This window comes from Melampsora larici-populina (assembly GCF_000204055.1).
Source record: "Melampsora larici-populina 98AG31 unplaced genomic scaffold MELLAscaffold_33, whole genome shotgun sequence".
NCBI lineage: Eukaryota > Fungi > Basidiomycota > Pucciniomycetes > Pucciniales > Melampsoraceae > Melampsora > Melampsora laricis-populina.
In genome coordinates this window covers 27,677-43,548 of record NW_006768797.1, presented here as the reverse complement: position 1 = coordinate 43,548, position 15,872 = coordinate 27,677, and the positions used below count along the sequence as shown (strand labels likewise).

General features: G+C 43.8%; 5 protein-coding genes across 5 annotated transcripts; 2 read left to right on the top strand and 3 right to left on the bottom strand.

Moving 5' to 3' along the window:
- Positions 1–1,206: 1,206 nt before the first annotated feature.
- On the top strand, positions 1,207–2,066 carry MELLADRAFT_117204 (uncharacterized protein; the record flags this gene model as incomplete). The annotated part of the gene is made up of 5 exons (XM_007412940.1): positions 1,207–1,321; positions 1,384–1,427; positions 1,493–1,595; positions 1,715–1,819; positions 1,890–2,066. The coding sequence occupies 5 exons, from the start codon at positions 1,274–1,276 to the stop codon at positions 1,917–1,919; spliced, it is 330 nt and encodes a 109-aa protein (XP_007413002.1).
- Positions 2,067–6,065: 3,999 nt separating this feature from the next.
- MELLADRAFT_89800 (uncharacterized protein) lies at positions 6,066–7,198 on the bottom strand (the record flags this gene model as incomplete). The annotated part of the gene is made up of 6 exons (XM_007412781.1): positions 6,066–6,156; positions 6,257–6,376; positions 6,468–6,551; positions 6,626–6,882; positions 6,959–7,099; positions 7,193–7,198. The coding sequence occupies 6 exons, from the start codon at positions 7,196–7,198 to the stop codon at positions 6,066–6,068; spliced, it is 699 nt and encodes a 232-aa protein (XP_007412843.1).
- Positions 7,199–8,237: 1,039 nt separating this feature from the next.
- On the top strand, positions 8,238–10,053 carry MELLADRAFT_89799 (uncharacterized protein; the record flags this gene model as incomplete). The annotated part of the gene is made up of 12 exons (XM_007412941.1): positions 8,238–8,268; positions 8,343–8,353; positions 8,427–8,450; positions 8,514–8,609; positions 8,683–8,759; positions 8,819–8,911; positions 8,988–9,039; positions 9,119–9,141; positions 9,211–9,225; positions 9,371–9,525; positions 9,594–9,939; positions 10,017–10,053. The coding sequence occupies 12 exons, from the start codon at positions 8,238–8,240 to the stop codon at positions 10,051–10,053; spliced, it is 960 nt and encodes a 319-aa protein (XP_007413003.1).
- Positions 10,054–11,097: 1,044 nt separating this feature from the next.
- On the bottom strand, positions 11,098–13,272 carry MELLADRAFT_78459 (uncharacterized protein; the record flags this gene model as incomplete). The annotated part of the gene is made up of 4 exons (XM_007412780.1): positions 11,098–11,830; positions 11,912–12,284; positions 12,388–12,512; positions 12,587–13,272. The coding sequence occupies 4 exons, from the start codon at positions 12,952–12,954 to the stop codon at positions 11,329–11,331; spliced, it is 1,368 nt and encodes a 455-aa protein (XP_007412842.1).
- Positions 13,273–13,739: 467 nt separating this feature from the next.
- MELLADRAFT_72487 (uncharacterized protein) lies at positions 13,740–15,644 on the bottom strand (the record flags this gene model as incomplete). The annotated part of the gene is made up of 9 exons (XM_007412779.1): positions 13,740–14,087; positions 14,151–14,300; positions 14,387–14,416; positions 14,488–14,607; positions 14,677–14,891; positions 14,971–15,086; positions 15,184–15,392; positions 15,461–15,492; positions 15,561–15,644. The coding sequence occupies 9 exons, from the start codon at positions 15,592–15,594 to the stop codon at positions 14,025–14,027; spliced, it is 969 nt and encodes a 322-aa protein (XP_007412841.1).
- Between the last annotated feature and the right edge of the window lie 228 nt (positions 15,645–15,872).

The following is a 15,872-nucleotide window of genomic DNA, read 5'->3' as shown; positions in this document are numbered from 1 at the left end:
AACTGAGAACTTAGTCTTGATCAGTGCAGCCTTTTTCTTTCCCCCACAAACCTTTATTGGGGAAGGCTTTTTGCCCATCTCAGGTGTCTCTTCCATGGGTTGATTGGTGTCAATTTGCGAGAATTTTCAACATCACACCCATTGAAAATCAATCTTTGTCTCTGAAGAGATGTTGGTTATCTGTTGCCTGGCACCAAAGGGGTCAGATTGATGGATGAAGTGCTAGGGCAGCAGCTTCATCCAAAATCAAACTTGGTGGATCAAATAGAGAAAATTGTTTTTTGATTGATTCAAAGCAGATAAGGAAAACATCAGGTTGAAAAGAAATTGATTCAATGGGATCAATAGCTTTATTGATAAAATTGTAGACAGTTGGATGTATACAGGGGCAAAAAGGGATCAATTGCTGTTATGACTGTGTTTAGCTAGTTTTCTGGGTTCCAGCCAATTTGATAGGAGTGCAGTGGGTGGCGGGGTTGTGATTGTCAAACAAATGATTTTCAAAGTTATTCAGGTAGATCTGCAGGACACTCGACAATTCCTCTCATGGGGCAAACACAATTGGAGGTCAGAAACCCAGTAGGATCTGAATATACAAAAAATCAAAAAATCCTACCATTATTTCTCACAAGTGCGGTAGATCTGGTTTGTAGGTTGTATGCTGATGAGGTATGGTGAATCTGAAGTCCATTTGGCTTTTGATTCATGAATAACTTGCAGTGAATACACTGTGCAATTTCGCAAGCTTGTGCAAGATTGTGTACTGCCAATATCAAGAGTTCTGTCCAGCAAAGCAATTGAACATGTGGGTATCAGGCAAGACCCAATCATTGGAGTTGCTTTCAGATTCAGATGACCACCGTTGTTCTTTGAGCATTGAGGATAATATTTTGTTACAGAATTTGGAGATGAGGTCTGTTTTTGACCTCAAGATCTCCTGCTATCTGCAGAATAGCTTGATATAGGAGCGCGCCCAAGCTCATCTTGAACTTTGCGGGCGCGGCTGAGCGTGCCTTGTCCGCGCGTTTTGCGCTGCACCCACAACATCATGATCCGCTCCGTTTTGCGCTTTCATTCAAAATGATCATGTCCCCGGTTGCACGGGGTGCACGATCGGACTTTCGATGACCCGTGAAAAATACGTCATCATGGCGATTGCTCCTGGTAACTCCGTGACGGCTTCTGAGCTTTACCCCACTACTCATACAAATCCTGATAAAGGTTTCCATCGACTGCCCTCAACTTCTGATTGCCTATTTCATCAACTTTCAAAATGCCGTCCGTGGAAGTTATCGCAAACATGGAGCAGTTTAAACAAGCGGTGGGTCTTGTTTACCTTCATTGTCGCGCTTGGAACTCGTTTTATTGATACTTTGAACTCAGATTGATGGTCCAGAAGTAGCTATCTTCGATTTTTGGGCCACTTGGTAAAGCTTCTCATCATCAGAATAAATCGCTGTGATAGTCTATCTCACATGCCGATCTCTCATAGGTGTGGGCCTTGCCGCGCCATTTCACCGCAATTTGAACGTCTAGCTGAAGCTGACACTTCAGGCAAAGTTAAGTTTTACAAGGTTGATGTTGATGCTGTTCCGGTTCGTATCTTCCTATATTCTGGATTTTTCATGTCCCTCCATGACGTACATCTTTAGGTCGCGGTTGAATCCCATGTATAAACAAACTGACGAGGGATGCATCTTACGTTTACCATCAGGCCGTAGCGGCCGAATACAATATCTCTGCAATTCCAACCTTCCTCGCAGCCAGTCAAGGAAAAGTCATTCACACTGTGAAGGGCGCGGATCCAGGGAAACTTGAGGTCAGTCCTAATTGCATGGTATTTGCTAAATTTGTTCACTGAACTTTGCATCCTGCGAATCTGCATTCAGAGAATGGTCAAGGATTGCGCTACTGCATGAGTCGGCGACATTGGACACCATTCGATGACAAGATGTTTTATTACCACGCCATCTTTCAGAGATTATCTCTCTAGCACGCGTATCCTATTTTGTATCTCCAACCTGATCACTTGTGAAATTGAGTAAATTGTGATTATGATCTCATAACAGACATCTAGAGCGAGCATGAAGCCCTGCCAATCCAAAAAATCATGAGTTGTATCAAACACATTAATGCTTTGTCCAGTAATTTTTCTGTTAGTCACGCGTCTATTTGTCCCTGAACTGATGATGTGTTGCCAAAGCACTTTGGTTATGAAACTTCAGTCTGGCATTTGTCCACCTCGTCACTGAGTGCATTCTGCTACTCGAACCAGAAAGCTCAGGTGATGTGCACCCCATGTGAACCAGTGTTCATATCCTTGACCAGAAGAGGTATTTCAGACGTTCAGACAAGAGATCAAAACTGGGATATCTCGTCTGAGTAAAAGTGGGGTTACAATCATGTCATCGAGTATGGTGCGTCTAGTCAGGGTACAGACCGAACAAAGTGAACATCAGACAAGTAGATAAAATTTTAAGATTGCAGAATGTTAAACAGGGTTCTACTCGAGGTTTAAAAAATGCAAGAAAATGTCCAACAAGATAGTCCACAATATGCAAAGGGGAAAAGGGCAAGCGTGTGCAATCAGCTATGATATCAAAGCCCCACAGCTTCCGGGTAGCAAGAACGAGAGAAAGAATATGGTTTGAGAAGCGACAAGCAGGTCTAAGACCAGAATGCCATCCCATTTTTTGATGTTGAGGAGATCTTCGAGCGTGATGAAATTTGAACAAGGTGCCATGGTTTAAACAGGTAATCTAGAAGGTTGAGCGTCTGGGCAATCTGAAGTAAGGTTGCGGCCTTTCCAACACTTGTGCTCCTTCTTGAGTGCGGCTGCATTTTCTGAGTAATGTCCTACATCCGCAGTCTCGTGTACACGGTCGACTATTTCAGGGATGCTGATGAGTTCATCGAGGAAGGGCTGTCGACGAACGAGGCCAAGGGGAAATGTCGACACAATGACAACGAGAAAGCTGGCCAACAAGAGTGTCCCGAGGTAGCGCATTCCGCTATCTGTCCACAGTGTGTATATAGAACGCCGCTGGTGAATTGATGCAGGTGTGCCTTCGGAGAGCGATCCCATGAAGTCAATCTCAAAACATCCAGAGCTGATAGGAGCTTATTAGGAGAGGGAGGCGGACATACTCTGCTATGCAAGGCCCACCGAAATGTGATGACTTCAAAGAAACGTAGTGTCGATTCTTTCCCAAAGAAGAAGTGATGGAAAAGTGCGAGGCGTGAGTATAAATCGTAAACAAACGTATTTCTGATTGAAGGTAACATAGATCACACATACTCAAGCGGCCAGAAGTAGCGCCAGCACTACCGCGTTACAATGGTTCTTGTGGTTCTCAGGGCTTGCCCGTTTGAAAGTTCAAAAGGTTGATAGGTATCTATAACGAGGCAGGAATAGAACGTCGAAATACAGTGTTTTCTGTGCGCTTGAACGAAGATTGGGGATGTGGTGCTATGTCCAAAGTGGCCTTCAATCCCAAGCTGATATAATGGCCTCCGATAAGCTGCGACAGGCTCAAGAAGCCTCCCTGGCCGAGGTTGGCTCTGCTTGATGGTGGTGGATTTCGTAGGGTCCGAGAGTGCTTCCAGCGTTATGCGCGACCAAAGAACACTTTCATATGCCCCTTTTTGCACCCTGTCGCATCTTCTTCGTATCGGTAGATTGGTATGTCAATTATATCTGTTTCAGGATGTATCAATATGCGCCACAAGCCATATCAGCCGAAAGTATTTTGATCGATACATGGGTCCCCCTAGATTGGATTAGTTGGGGTTATACATATCCGATGGAGACCCTTGCCCACGTCACATTGCACAGTGAGCGTATTGCAAATGGGGCAACGTCTTCTAGTTTCGGCAACGTATCCATCGAGAAATCATCTGAAATCATTTAAATCTTTAATTCTGGGAAAATAGTCATCTTCAGTCTTCTCGCGAATATTAACTTCCAAAACCTGCGGTGTCATGAAGCGGAGAGTTGCGGTATCAGTCTTCCTCTGAGACTATCTGAGAGGATCTCTGAGACATACAGGGATAGTATAATTTTTTTCTCGGGTGGCGCCTGATTTGTAAGAGGGGCGTTTCTTTTTTCTCTCTGACCTTCTTGGACCTACCCAAGCCTGTACGAACGTCTTTTGTGCAAGTGATGGACCCAAGAAATTTGCTCTGGATTGCTTCAAATGAGCAATGGATCCATGTCTGTGTAGGTTCATGTAAGAGCCGCTTGTTAGATCTACTACGGTCCAATGATTGGACACTTAGGCGGCCGTCCAGAAATGATAAGGTGATCATCAATCTACCCTTTTTGAATCGGCCGTTCAGAAGCGATAACATGATGATTATCTTGGTTTTCAACCATACTATACTATGGTGAATCAGTCAAATTCATCAGTTTCAATCGCATCAGACTTTGAAGTGATGCGGAACACTTATACGACTTGATTCACTAATGCCTCAAGTCAGATCTGACTGCGTGTGCGTCGTAGAAGGTGATAGCTTCGATTTGGGTTTTTATCAGACCTGCGTATTCGATAGGATCGATCGGAACAAACAATAAACAAGAGGATGATGCGGCTCACTACATACGTCACCCTCATCGGCGTAGGTATGCTTGAAGCCATCTACGGTGTAAGGCTTATCCAGACGACTGATTTTTTTGACCATCTTCACATTGAAGTTTGATTTCATTTTTGCAAGTTATCAATATTAATCAAATTTCACTTACGAACAAATCCATGTTTATTTCTGGGAGTATAACCTTCTTTTAAGATCTCAATCACGGATTGAAATACAAACCAAGTAGGAATCTCTTGGCCCCTTTATAATAATTTCCTAACTTCAGTTATCCTGAAATATCTTTGATTTTGATTTCTTTTTTGATCTCATTGGTTTGTATTCATTTGTTCTCAAAATCGACATGGTCATTTTTGTAATGAAAAATTTTACGGGTGGAATCATCTTTGTTCCAAGGAGTTGGACAAGACCTGACAAGACCGAGCCATAGGAATGGATTTATAATACACTGTACGTATGAACCATACAGTCCTACGAGCGGCCACCAACCTGTGCGTTAAGTGTACAACAAGCCACATTATTTTTCTAAATTTTGGATAGTCTCAGAGATAGTCTCAGAGCGAGATAGTCTCAGAGGAAGACCGATACGGTTACGCTCCCTCATGAAGAACCTCCTAGGTAAAAGACCGTCATATGTATGTGAGATGCACCGGTGGTGAGATGTCGTCATAGGCAAAACACTGCTAGCCTTGATGTATACTTTGATCCGAAAAAATAGACAGTTAACATAACTTTTACAGGAGACTCTGACAACCACGACGAGGACAAAAAGGATGTGAAGCCAACAGGTTCGAAGGACCCGAGGCAAAGACAGAAGCAGAACACCAGCACACGCATTTGCAGAGTTGGAGGTTGGTCTTGTGAGTGATTCTGCTCCTAATTTCGCGATCCTTCCAGCTGCGTGCTTGATCCAGGAGTGATGATTCAAGATCTTCTTGGGTTCTCTTCTTGATCGCACGAAGAGGGTATGAAAGAGTGTGATCGGTGCAGATGACATACTAAAATACGCTAAATATGCTCGATGAGCAATTTGTAATGACGCCTTGGGATGGAACGAGCATAAACATGCTGAGCAGAAAGATGGGAGAGAAACTGTGGTCACATGAGGTCGTGTGAACGGCTCGAATATTAGACAACTACAAAGGAGTCACATACTCAACACAGGCAGCAAGAACTCAAAATTAACGCACTCCCAGATTTGAATGTTTTGGCGAGCATACCAATCTTGTTCTGGGACAGGCATATTCGGAGTGCGACATGAGGAGGCTCGGATATCAACCAATCAACCACAACAGTTCCACTACAGATTGTGCTTAATAAAAATGTGGCATCTTCAACAACAGGTTAATCGGCCCATGGCTACATACAAAGGACTCAACAGAACAGACAAGGTTAGGGTGTTTTGAAGATCTAGGTCGTCACAATATTTGTGTACGCTGGCACCTTTTTTGAAGTTGAGCTGCAGGAGAGTTTTATCACTCATCAGATTCACCCTCAACATACTCTCGCCGGTGCTGTTCACGTAGTCGACGTTCTGATAATTCATGAGGAGACCCTCGTTTGAATCTGGTGCCGTGATTTGTTACGCAGATCATTTGACAGCATTTCGTAAAAAACGGTTAGCCGCTTATCTACAGAGCTGTTGATTCTAATGTAAAGACTCAACTTGTACATCAAACTTTCTTTTCTGCCTTGAATTTCATCTTCAAGCCCTGCATCACCCGTCGAAGCACTAGCTAAGGCAGCAGAAGCCATGACCACGGCGACTGTTAGGCCTTGGGCATACCTGTTAACAAGTATCAACACCAAAGAGTCTTCCATAAACGCAGTCACGACAAATATGAATAGGAGACAAAAGTAGAAAAGATGACACTCACATCCGCGCCTGAACAAGCTTTTGAGTGAACGGCATTGGTTGAGTTGCAATGAACCCGAAAGAGCCGACCATGGATGCGGCCCAACTAAGAAAGATACCATACGCGCAGGCCAGGCTGAACAACAGGGATCGGGTGCGCGGTGAGAGCTTTCGACTCACCTGCCTAATACATAATGATATTGATGATCTTTAAAATGTTCAAGCCATTTGGCTTTTTTACTCATGTTTTCGCTGGAACGGCTCTTCTGCTCTTGCAGTCTGTCGGTAAGACCCAATTTGCGTTCCAGACTTTCATCGCCCCAACCTATTCCCATTTTCTCAATTATTTGCTGGTCGTAGGCTCGCGAGCCACGGTCAGCGCCAACAATCAACGCAAAGGTCGCGACGGAGGTCACTGCGAAAGCTTTCAGAGGTAGCTACACAATCAAGAAAAGCCAATATCAATGACTACAAGGGGTGTTGAGATTGGGGTACTCGGAACGTTGTACATACTGTTAAACCCCTGAAGCCAGCCCAATACCGGTTCATAGCGATAGCTCCAGCCATCCCAGCGGCCAGGCCGGTCGTTCCCCAAGTCGCGCCATTTTTTAGGACGGCTTGATAATGCGCATCTTCTTCAGCTTGGGTCAGCAGCTGCAGGAACGAATACGGTGAGCATATTCTGATATCACGAAGCCCCAGACTGGAGATGGTGCGAGATTTCAAGGGCTCAGAGGATTACCTGACCTTCATGACCGATGGGATGTCAAGTCGCTGAAATTGACTTTAGTTAGTGTTTGTATTAAAAAGGTGAAAGCGAGAAGAGTTGAACTGACGAGCAATGAAGCTGCTCAAGAAGCTTCACCCCAATCCGAGTTTACCACAACCCTAGGGTGACATAGATGTTGTCCAAAACGTTTCGCACATGTCTTTAGACAGGTCTCGATGTTATCTGTGAGACGATATTGAACAACCTACTCCCATGAAAACCATGCGTACCGCCATCCACAAACGATGAAGCCTGGTCCTCAAACTGAGTTGGCTTGGCCGCCCGAAGACTTGTTTGATGTTCCAGAGATATCACACGAAGGCTTGCTCCCTTCTCCTTTTCACTTCTATCGGAAATCACAGCCGTATCAGCTCGCCCTCTTCGATCTTTGCGCGATGTTTCCGATTACCAAGAGTGCATGCGTTACGCGTGCTGCCCGGGTCAGTCGAGATCTCTCCTAGTCCGATTGATCAGTTCTCACCAAAAATGCTTCACAGCGAGTTGGCCGGAAACTATCATTTTGGGATGAGAAAGAGGATTGGATCTTTGTTTTGGGTTACTTCTGACCTCCGTTGGGCGCAAAATTGACAAGTTATCCCATTTTCCTCCCGCTCATCCATATGGTCACCGGAAGTAACTCTCTTCAGTTTTTCATTCAGTGAATTTTAGCAACTTATCAGGTAACTCCTCAACCTCATCAAAAACAACCCTCCGGAATACACTTTTCTCTGCGGATTGCTAGTCGGCTATGGCGGAAGCGCAGATTGGAACTATTGCGTTTGGCTTCACCCTTGGATTCAGCTTTTTCGTGGTCCGAAACGCTTTGAAACAAACACACAAAATGAACACTTTTATAATGCTGGTTTGGTCGGAGGTATGCGTCTCTACAATATTTTTATATGATTTACCAACGTGCATGAGCGACAGACTGACTTGTCTCATATGGCATTTGGAAAGATCATTGCCTACCTTCTTTACGCGTGTCTGGTTTTCTTGTTTTTGAATTACTTCATACCGCCCTCAATGTCCTATTTTCTTGTCGCCTTGACTCTTTGTAAGTCCAGAAGAATCAAACATCATCTGTGAATTCAACTGATCGTATTTTACCACATCTCCTTCGGCTCATAGGGGCCATTCAGGTGCGTTAATACCGGATTCCTTATGTAGAGTGTCGTGTTTTGACTTTAACTCTTGCTCTATTCCCCAAAATAGGTTCAGATCGTAGTCCAGATAATTGTGTGTCTATATCTTTTAGAGGCAAAAATCACGTTTGGCTGACTATTTGCCCCTTTTTCCAAGCTCAATCGAATATCAATGGTCTGGTCGAACCCTAGGCACAAAACCTTGCTTTGGTGGGGGGTTACCGCGTGGATAACTTTGATAAATATCTCAGTGGTATGAGATCTCACAAATTTCCACATTTTATTGTTCCAGCGCTGATAAGATGATGCGTTTGTATGTTTTCCAGTATTGTATTTGGCTACCAGCCACGTTACGACTTTCTGACAATATCATCATGGTCAATCGGATATGGGATCGTTTAGAGTGAGCCATGTTTCGTCCATAAACATTACAATGGATTGCTTCTAAACCGCTCTGTTTAGAAAGTTTCTGTACCTCTTGACAGACGCAGCCCTCAATGTGGTGTTTATTCGATCCGTCAAAAAACAGTTGGTTGCAAACGGATTGACAAAATAGTGAGTGATTTGCTACCCACCTACATTTGATATACAGTTGATACCCGTCCATCTAACACTTCATGGTACACAACAGCGATAAGCTTGTCAGGTTCAATACTCATATCATGGCGGTTTCACTTTCCATGGTACGTACCTCGAATCAAGGGTCAATTTTGAATCAGATTTACTAAACCACACGTTTTCGGGTTTCGCCTATGACCACAGGATTTACTTATAATTGGAATGATGTAAGTTTGCATTTACTTTATTCAATCGCGAATACTTACGAGGCATACTTAACCCCATTTTTCCTGTAGGTCTGCACCTGACCGGTAAGAACATTCTGAAGTCTGATTGCAAAAGTCTGATTCCTGACACTCCTTCCACATCCGACATCGTCTAGGTTTTTGTATCTTCAATTCCATCCTCTGGCTTATATGATCAAGCTGAATATTGTGCGTCTCATGCTGTCCTGAGGTTTTACTCTGTCAATCAAACTAACACCGCGATCTTTCTGTGTGCATCTCTACTGAAGGAAATGGAGATGAGCGCCATGATAGTTGCAATCATTCAATCAACACACCAGCTAAGGACTATTCACGACCACGAACCGTCCTGGGATGTTATGTCACGTTAGTGTCTCCAGATTCTTCCTACATGGCCAGGATATCACTCACCCTTGTCTTTGCTTTGATATCAGCTTACTCTGAGTGGTACGAAGACGATGACGACAGTCAATCCAAACGGCGAAAAAACTCACCTGTCAAATCAACGAGTCGATATCGACCACAGCTTCAAATATTGACCACTTCAACAAATTCACATCGCTTTCAACCAGCGGGTCCAGAGAAACCTCCAGCGCGCAGAAGCCAATCTGGCCATATTCCAATCGAACTACCGCCGATGGCACTACTAGCCGAAGATGTTTCCGATGAAGAAAAACCAAGTACATGGTCCGATTTTTTGAAATCTCCAATCATGACTGGAGAAGCATACTACCCCGATAGCATGAATTCATTTGCTATCATCTCACCGAACTCCTCGAGGTGATACCCTCAATCCAAATTTATCTGTCAACACTTCGAATCCTGGCTAACATATTGATTCATGATCGTTTCGGTAGTGGCGCGGTTCATCAGAGCAGCCAAGCAGTGAGCTGAAGAATATATCTAACTTAATAGGAGAATTTGAAATTCTTCCAATCAATAATCAACCAGGATCCTCAGGAAGCATTCAGTGTTACTTGATGAACCGCGCTTCATGACACCCGCGTCAACTAAAAACATAGTAAAAAAACATTACCTTCTTATTTTACACTCACTTTTCTGTCTTGTCTCTGTAAATCATCTTCACCATCTCATTAAATATTATTTATCATTATGCATGTGTCTCATTATGTAAATCGAAAATCGGAAGATACACAAATCTATGTCTTTTTAATTCTTATTTGAATACCATTTTTATCCTCAAGAACATCGTTACTCAGATATTTATGAACATTTGTGTCTGACTCGAATGGAAATATACCCCATGGTATTCAACCTATGCTCTTATACCCAACTCTCTTATTATCCTGTTGTAATCTCTGAATCATCTCTTGTAGTAAAACTTGTCATAGTCTCATCCATTAAGTAAATTCAGCATGTACGGTCTCTTGGGTTTTGCAATCTCGAAATCTATTTAGGAACACCTGATTCCTCCCGAGCCTTATTCAATTTTTGCAACATATACAAGTCTGTTCAAAAACCCTCAGTATCAATATGACGTTGGTCCAGAGCGAGATTTCATCATAAAAAGGGCAACATATCTCTGAAGAAGGGCGTAGATGAGATCAGAATTTGTTGTTGGGGATAGAAAGAGAGTCGCCTTTTCCATCAAGTGGAACGTATTATTGGAATTGGCTGCTCAAGTCTTGGTTTACAACATAGTAAATACTATCATCGATCCTCCTAATCCTTAGCAAAGGGCGGGAGCCTTCTTGTGTGTTAATTGTATGGCCATTCGTGCCCCATGAAGGTTTACAGATCATACGTCCTTCGAAAACCTGACGACTTCCACTTCATTCAGCCAAGGTCATGGTAAATGCGAGCCTCTCTCGTGCATTAATTCATTGACCTATTAAAGCACAACTTCATATCATCTGTTGGAAATTTACGCGGTGTGTTCAGAGCTCACTGTTATTGGTCAACACACACCAGATGCTTACAACAAGTCAAGATGTCTTCTGATTAATGACAATGTTTAGAAACTCATCAAGAATCAGCAGGACCAAAGAAATTTGTAAAAGAAGAATAAAAACAGTACAAAAGAGCTTTATGTTTTTAAATGTAGCATACACAGACCCTCAAGTCTAAAGGGTAAATCAGATAACATTCTTGGGAAATGTGTAGGGTGGCACATTTTTGCAAGTATGAGCTGAGAATCGCACACAAGGACTAAGATGTATACGATGAAGCGGTTTGACCCAAGCTACTACGAGACAACCCGCTACCGAAACTCCTGGCTGCACTAGAGCCAGTCGTTTCGCTACCACCCACTAATTCATCGTCATCTGGAAGCTCAGGTTTGATCATTTCAGCCAGTGCGCTGATTCCAAGCTCAGGTTTTCGATCCTCCTCGTCATCAACTGCGCGGTGCTCTTCATCTGGGGCTGGCAGCTCATCAATGTCACTCATACCACGTCTACCGGTCGATATGGGCTGATTGTCGACATCACTGAAGTCATCGAGTCCTTGGAGTAGAGGGGATGAGGTGGTAGAAGTTAACATGGAATCGCTGGACTCTTCTTTCTTGATAAACACTCCATCCGGTTGTTTTGTTTGAGATTTTCGTACGGCCACCAAACCCCATGTGCACAATACACTCGTGAACTCGGCGATCATGAAAAGTGTACAGAAAACGAAAAAAGAAAGGTAAGGATGATAATACATCAATGCCCTGGATGTAAATCAAGAAACAAAAGGGCAAGATTCAGTAAGTAGAAGCTCGGTTCTATCAAGAGTGTATAAAAGGACATACCTTAATCCGTCAAGGTGAGCCTCGAATACCAAGATCGCGTCATAGATATGAAGTTCACCCCACCCTTTTGCATGGGCCAAGGAGATGGTAGAACCATATGCATCATCTCTACCAACTTGAATCTCGGCGAGAGCCAAACCTCCTTTTTTGGAAAGAGAACTTGGATTGATAACCTTTTGGGAGAAAAGCTTGATGTCGAGATGCTGAACGAGTCGAGGAGCGGACAAGAAAAAAAGTGTTCGAAGATACTTGATTGTGTCCAAGGTTCTCGCCAATTGAGGTTGATGAATCAAAGAAGAATGTCGAGAGATACGATGAAGGATGACGTTCTGTGGGGGTGCAGTTTTAAGCGTGAGGCGGACCATGAAATTACCTGGAAGGAAGATACGACGTTAAATACACATGGGAGGTGAAGATTGGCATAAGGGTGACTTCGTGGTGAGCATCTTGTTCTGAAACGCAAGACAAGTGCTTACCAAGTTCAATATTCCGATCATTAACAGGAACAGTCAAACGAAGACTGACATCGTATGCCTGATCGATGGCAATTGGATGAGCAAGGTTTGAGAGGTCCGCCGTAGCGTATGGTACTCTGCCTTCACTGAAAGATATAGACCCAGGGTGGTCAAACAAGGCAAACTGAAGATCGATTTCATTGCGAAAAAGAATACGCACCCATATTGAAGCCACAGCGGGATACTCAGACCGATTTGAGGGACATAGGCCCAATAGAATGACACGTAGGCAATGACAGAGATCAAGATACTGGAGCAAAATATGAAGCTCAATAGGAGAGAGCCCAGTAGAGAGCGGTGAGTGGTTGGCGAGGAGACGAATTGGCCAGCGAGGCTATAAAACGATCTGAGCTGAGGGCGCACGTCGAATACATTGAGTAGGTTAAAGAAAGGCATGAAAAGCGCTTGAAAGAAATCATGAAAGTCCTTTGAAATGGAGGTAAGATAAGCCGATATATGATGAAATGGATCGATAGAGTCAAACCAGGAGGATTGTTGGCGTTCTTGCCGAACCGATGAGCCAGGCATAGCTATGTAGTACAAGCACAACTACAAAGAGTGATTTTGAATATCACTAGTTCAAAAGTTCGAGTCAAATGATCATAAGGAGATATGTAGCGATATATAGGATATTTCTGAAGATTGAGAACAAATGGATTGAACTGAAGTTGAGGTGAGTGATTCGTTCTGGAATAGAAAGCTTGACTTTAAAAATCAAAAACTTTGAAAGTCTCGACCAAAAACTTCGAGGACTCAGGAGTGCGTCATCAAAGACTCGATTTCTACAAACTGTATTAGGTAATCACCCTCACACACCCTCACCCTCTATCATCATCAGCATTCCACATGGTGATTGTAACGAGTAACGAAAGAATATATACAATCTTCGATCAGACCAGAGAGTCGAGGATGTAGGATTGGCCATGGGAACCACTGACTAAAACAAGGTGGTTGGTGGTGTATCTCATATTCATCTGGAGTAAGAACTACTCGGCCATCATTCATAAACATCACACTTCACTCGTCATCAACTTTGGCACATTGAGCTCATTCACTTCAACGTATCATCAGCCGAACTGAATAGATCAGTGCTCGGGAAGAGACCATGTGTAGTTGTCGGGAAAGGTCCACTTTCTTGAATGTGTACAAGACTCGATAGACGAGGCTCACGAAGATCCGCTTACTCCCCAAAGCCAGGAAGATCACGTAAGCAGCCAATGATCTGTTCCGAGGGAAAGCTCATGTGATCACTTTCGCAGAGTGGCTCAACGATCTCGATTTGAGGTTGCGGCCCCATTATCGCTCACGAAAGTAGCGCTCCATACCCATCGTGTGATTAGCAAACATCGTAGATGACTGATATAACATGTACATAAAGCAAATGAAAACAAGCAATACCACTGTAAACAAGCTCAACCTACAAAATGGCTCTATTGCGTCCCGAACCCTCACTGGCCACGAATCAATGTATATTCCCACTATTGATGATACAATTCGGTCGAGTTGCGTTTGAAAATGATTCCAAGATTCTTTCGTATTCTTCTGTTTGAAAGACAATGGTTGTCCCAACAGCGCTCTCAGCCAGAGGAACGAGGTTATCAACCCTTGATCTTGTATGCTCCGTAATCTTTCCCTGGCACATATGGTTCCCATCGAGAAGCCTATCAACACAGAAATACACTGAGCATAGTTATCAATGGAAGTGATCTTCAATTATCACTCACCGGGAAGATATGCTTGGCTCGGTTATACCAAGTTCGTGTCACTACTTTTCCCGCGTGACTTTCATCTTTTTCCACGGTTGCATCGGCTACTAATCGTACATCATCATGAGCGTCAAAGTTAAATAGCGGGCCGGATTTACCCCTTGCTTTCTACAATCATTGGTGGATCAGGATGTTGTTGGGCGAAAGAAAAGTAGGTCAGTACAAAAATAGCCACAAGAATCGCCGTAACGTACATTGACGATAAAATCATAAAATGTATAATGCTGTAAGGTTTAGGAAGCAAAGGAAATCAGTTTCACGATTCAATCCACAAAAGCCAAGTAGTTTTACTTACGTGAGGAATGATCAGATCTTCTTTAACGTATAGGATGTCAGCAACGGAGACCCCTCTCAACTCGGGCCACTGTGTCCTCGCCTTTTCTAGGAATTGTGCTATGCTATCACCTTTCTTGCACTGGAGAATATTGAGAACAAGAGGTAAATCAAAAGCCCGAATTGCACAGGCGGATGTATTCATACGTACAGTGACCTCTTTCCGGTGACCGGTGCCATCCCAGTATGAATATGTGATCTCAATATCTTCCTGTTTGATAGCTTCCTGCATCTTCAACCATTTCTGCCTCAATTCTTCACGCTCACGACGATCCAGTTCTTCCCTGTCTCTATCCGGCAAAAAAGAAGTGTCTACAGTCGGGTTCTTGCCAAATTGACCTTTTCGGGAGGCCGTAGACGACGATTCTATCTTCCACAATTAAACGATGTTCGAAAGATACCACGTCAACATACATGTCTGGCCTGATACAGTACTATCGCTCACCTGTCTTCGATGACGATGCTTTATTTTCAGTAACAGTGATTTCTTCATCCTCATCCACTGCAAATGATAGGTTGTACTTTGATTTCTTCTTCTTCTTCTTTTTCGGCTCTTCTTCCCTGGGAATCAAAAACAAATCGATAGGTAAGACCATATGGCAAGAGCGGTCGATTGCGTAAGGAGGCTCGGAGTGAGGGCGAGGGGACAATAGTATACTTCAATTCGTTGGATCTTGCAGCCTCTCTCATCTTCTCCTCTTCCAGAGCTTGTCGTTTCTGTTGAAAGTCTTCAAGCTTTACTAATCCTACTGTCTGCATCTTCAAGCTTTCTTCCATTGAATCTGATTTGCCCACGAATCGATCAGCTCCAGTGCGGTTCCGATCAGTCTCGCGTGTCATCTCAACTTTCTGGCGTTCGAACTCATCCTGTTTCAAACGTGAGATGCAACTCAATCGATCGTACTCGTGATGACATAAGCGAACGTTGACCGTACCATCATTTCTTTGCGCTTCTTCTCGTGCACAGCTATGAGCCTCAAATGTTCAATCTCAATCAGTAAGTAATCGAACGAGAAATAGGATGTTGTAATTTACCTATCCGGTGCTTCTCTGCAGTAGACGAAGCCATATCGAAATCGTGAAGGTTTGATCAAGGAAAGAAAAACGAGGTTAGGAGCGATAAACAGGTGTAGCTTGAGGCCGAGGGATAATAGACATGTGGATCACGCTCACACAGGGTCACATAGGGCTGTGACCCGACCCCGTGAGTTCATGGCCGGCCCCGGGACCAAGTCCGGCCTCGGGTAGGCCCGATGGTCTTTGAAAAACTCTCAGGGCCGACCAGGGCAGGCCCTGAAATCTAGGCCTCGAGGTCGCGCAGGGCCAGGCTCAAATTTGGGGGGACAA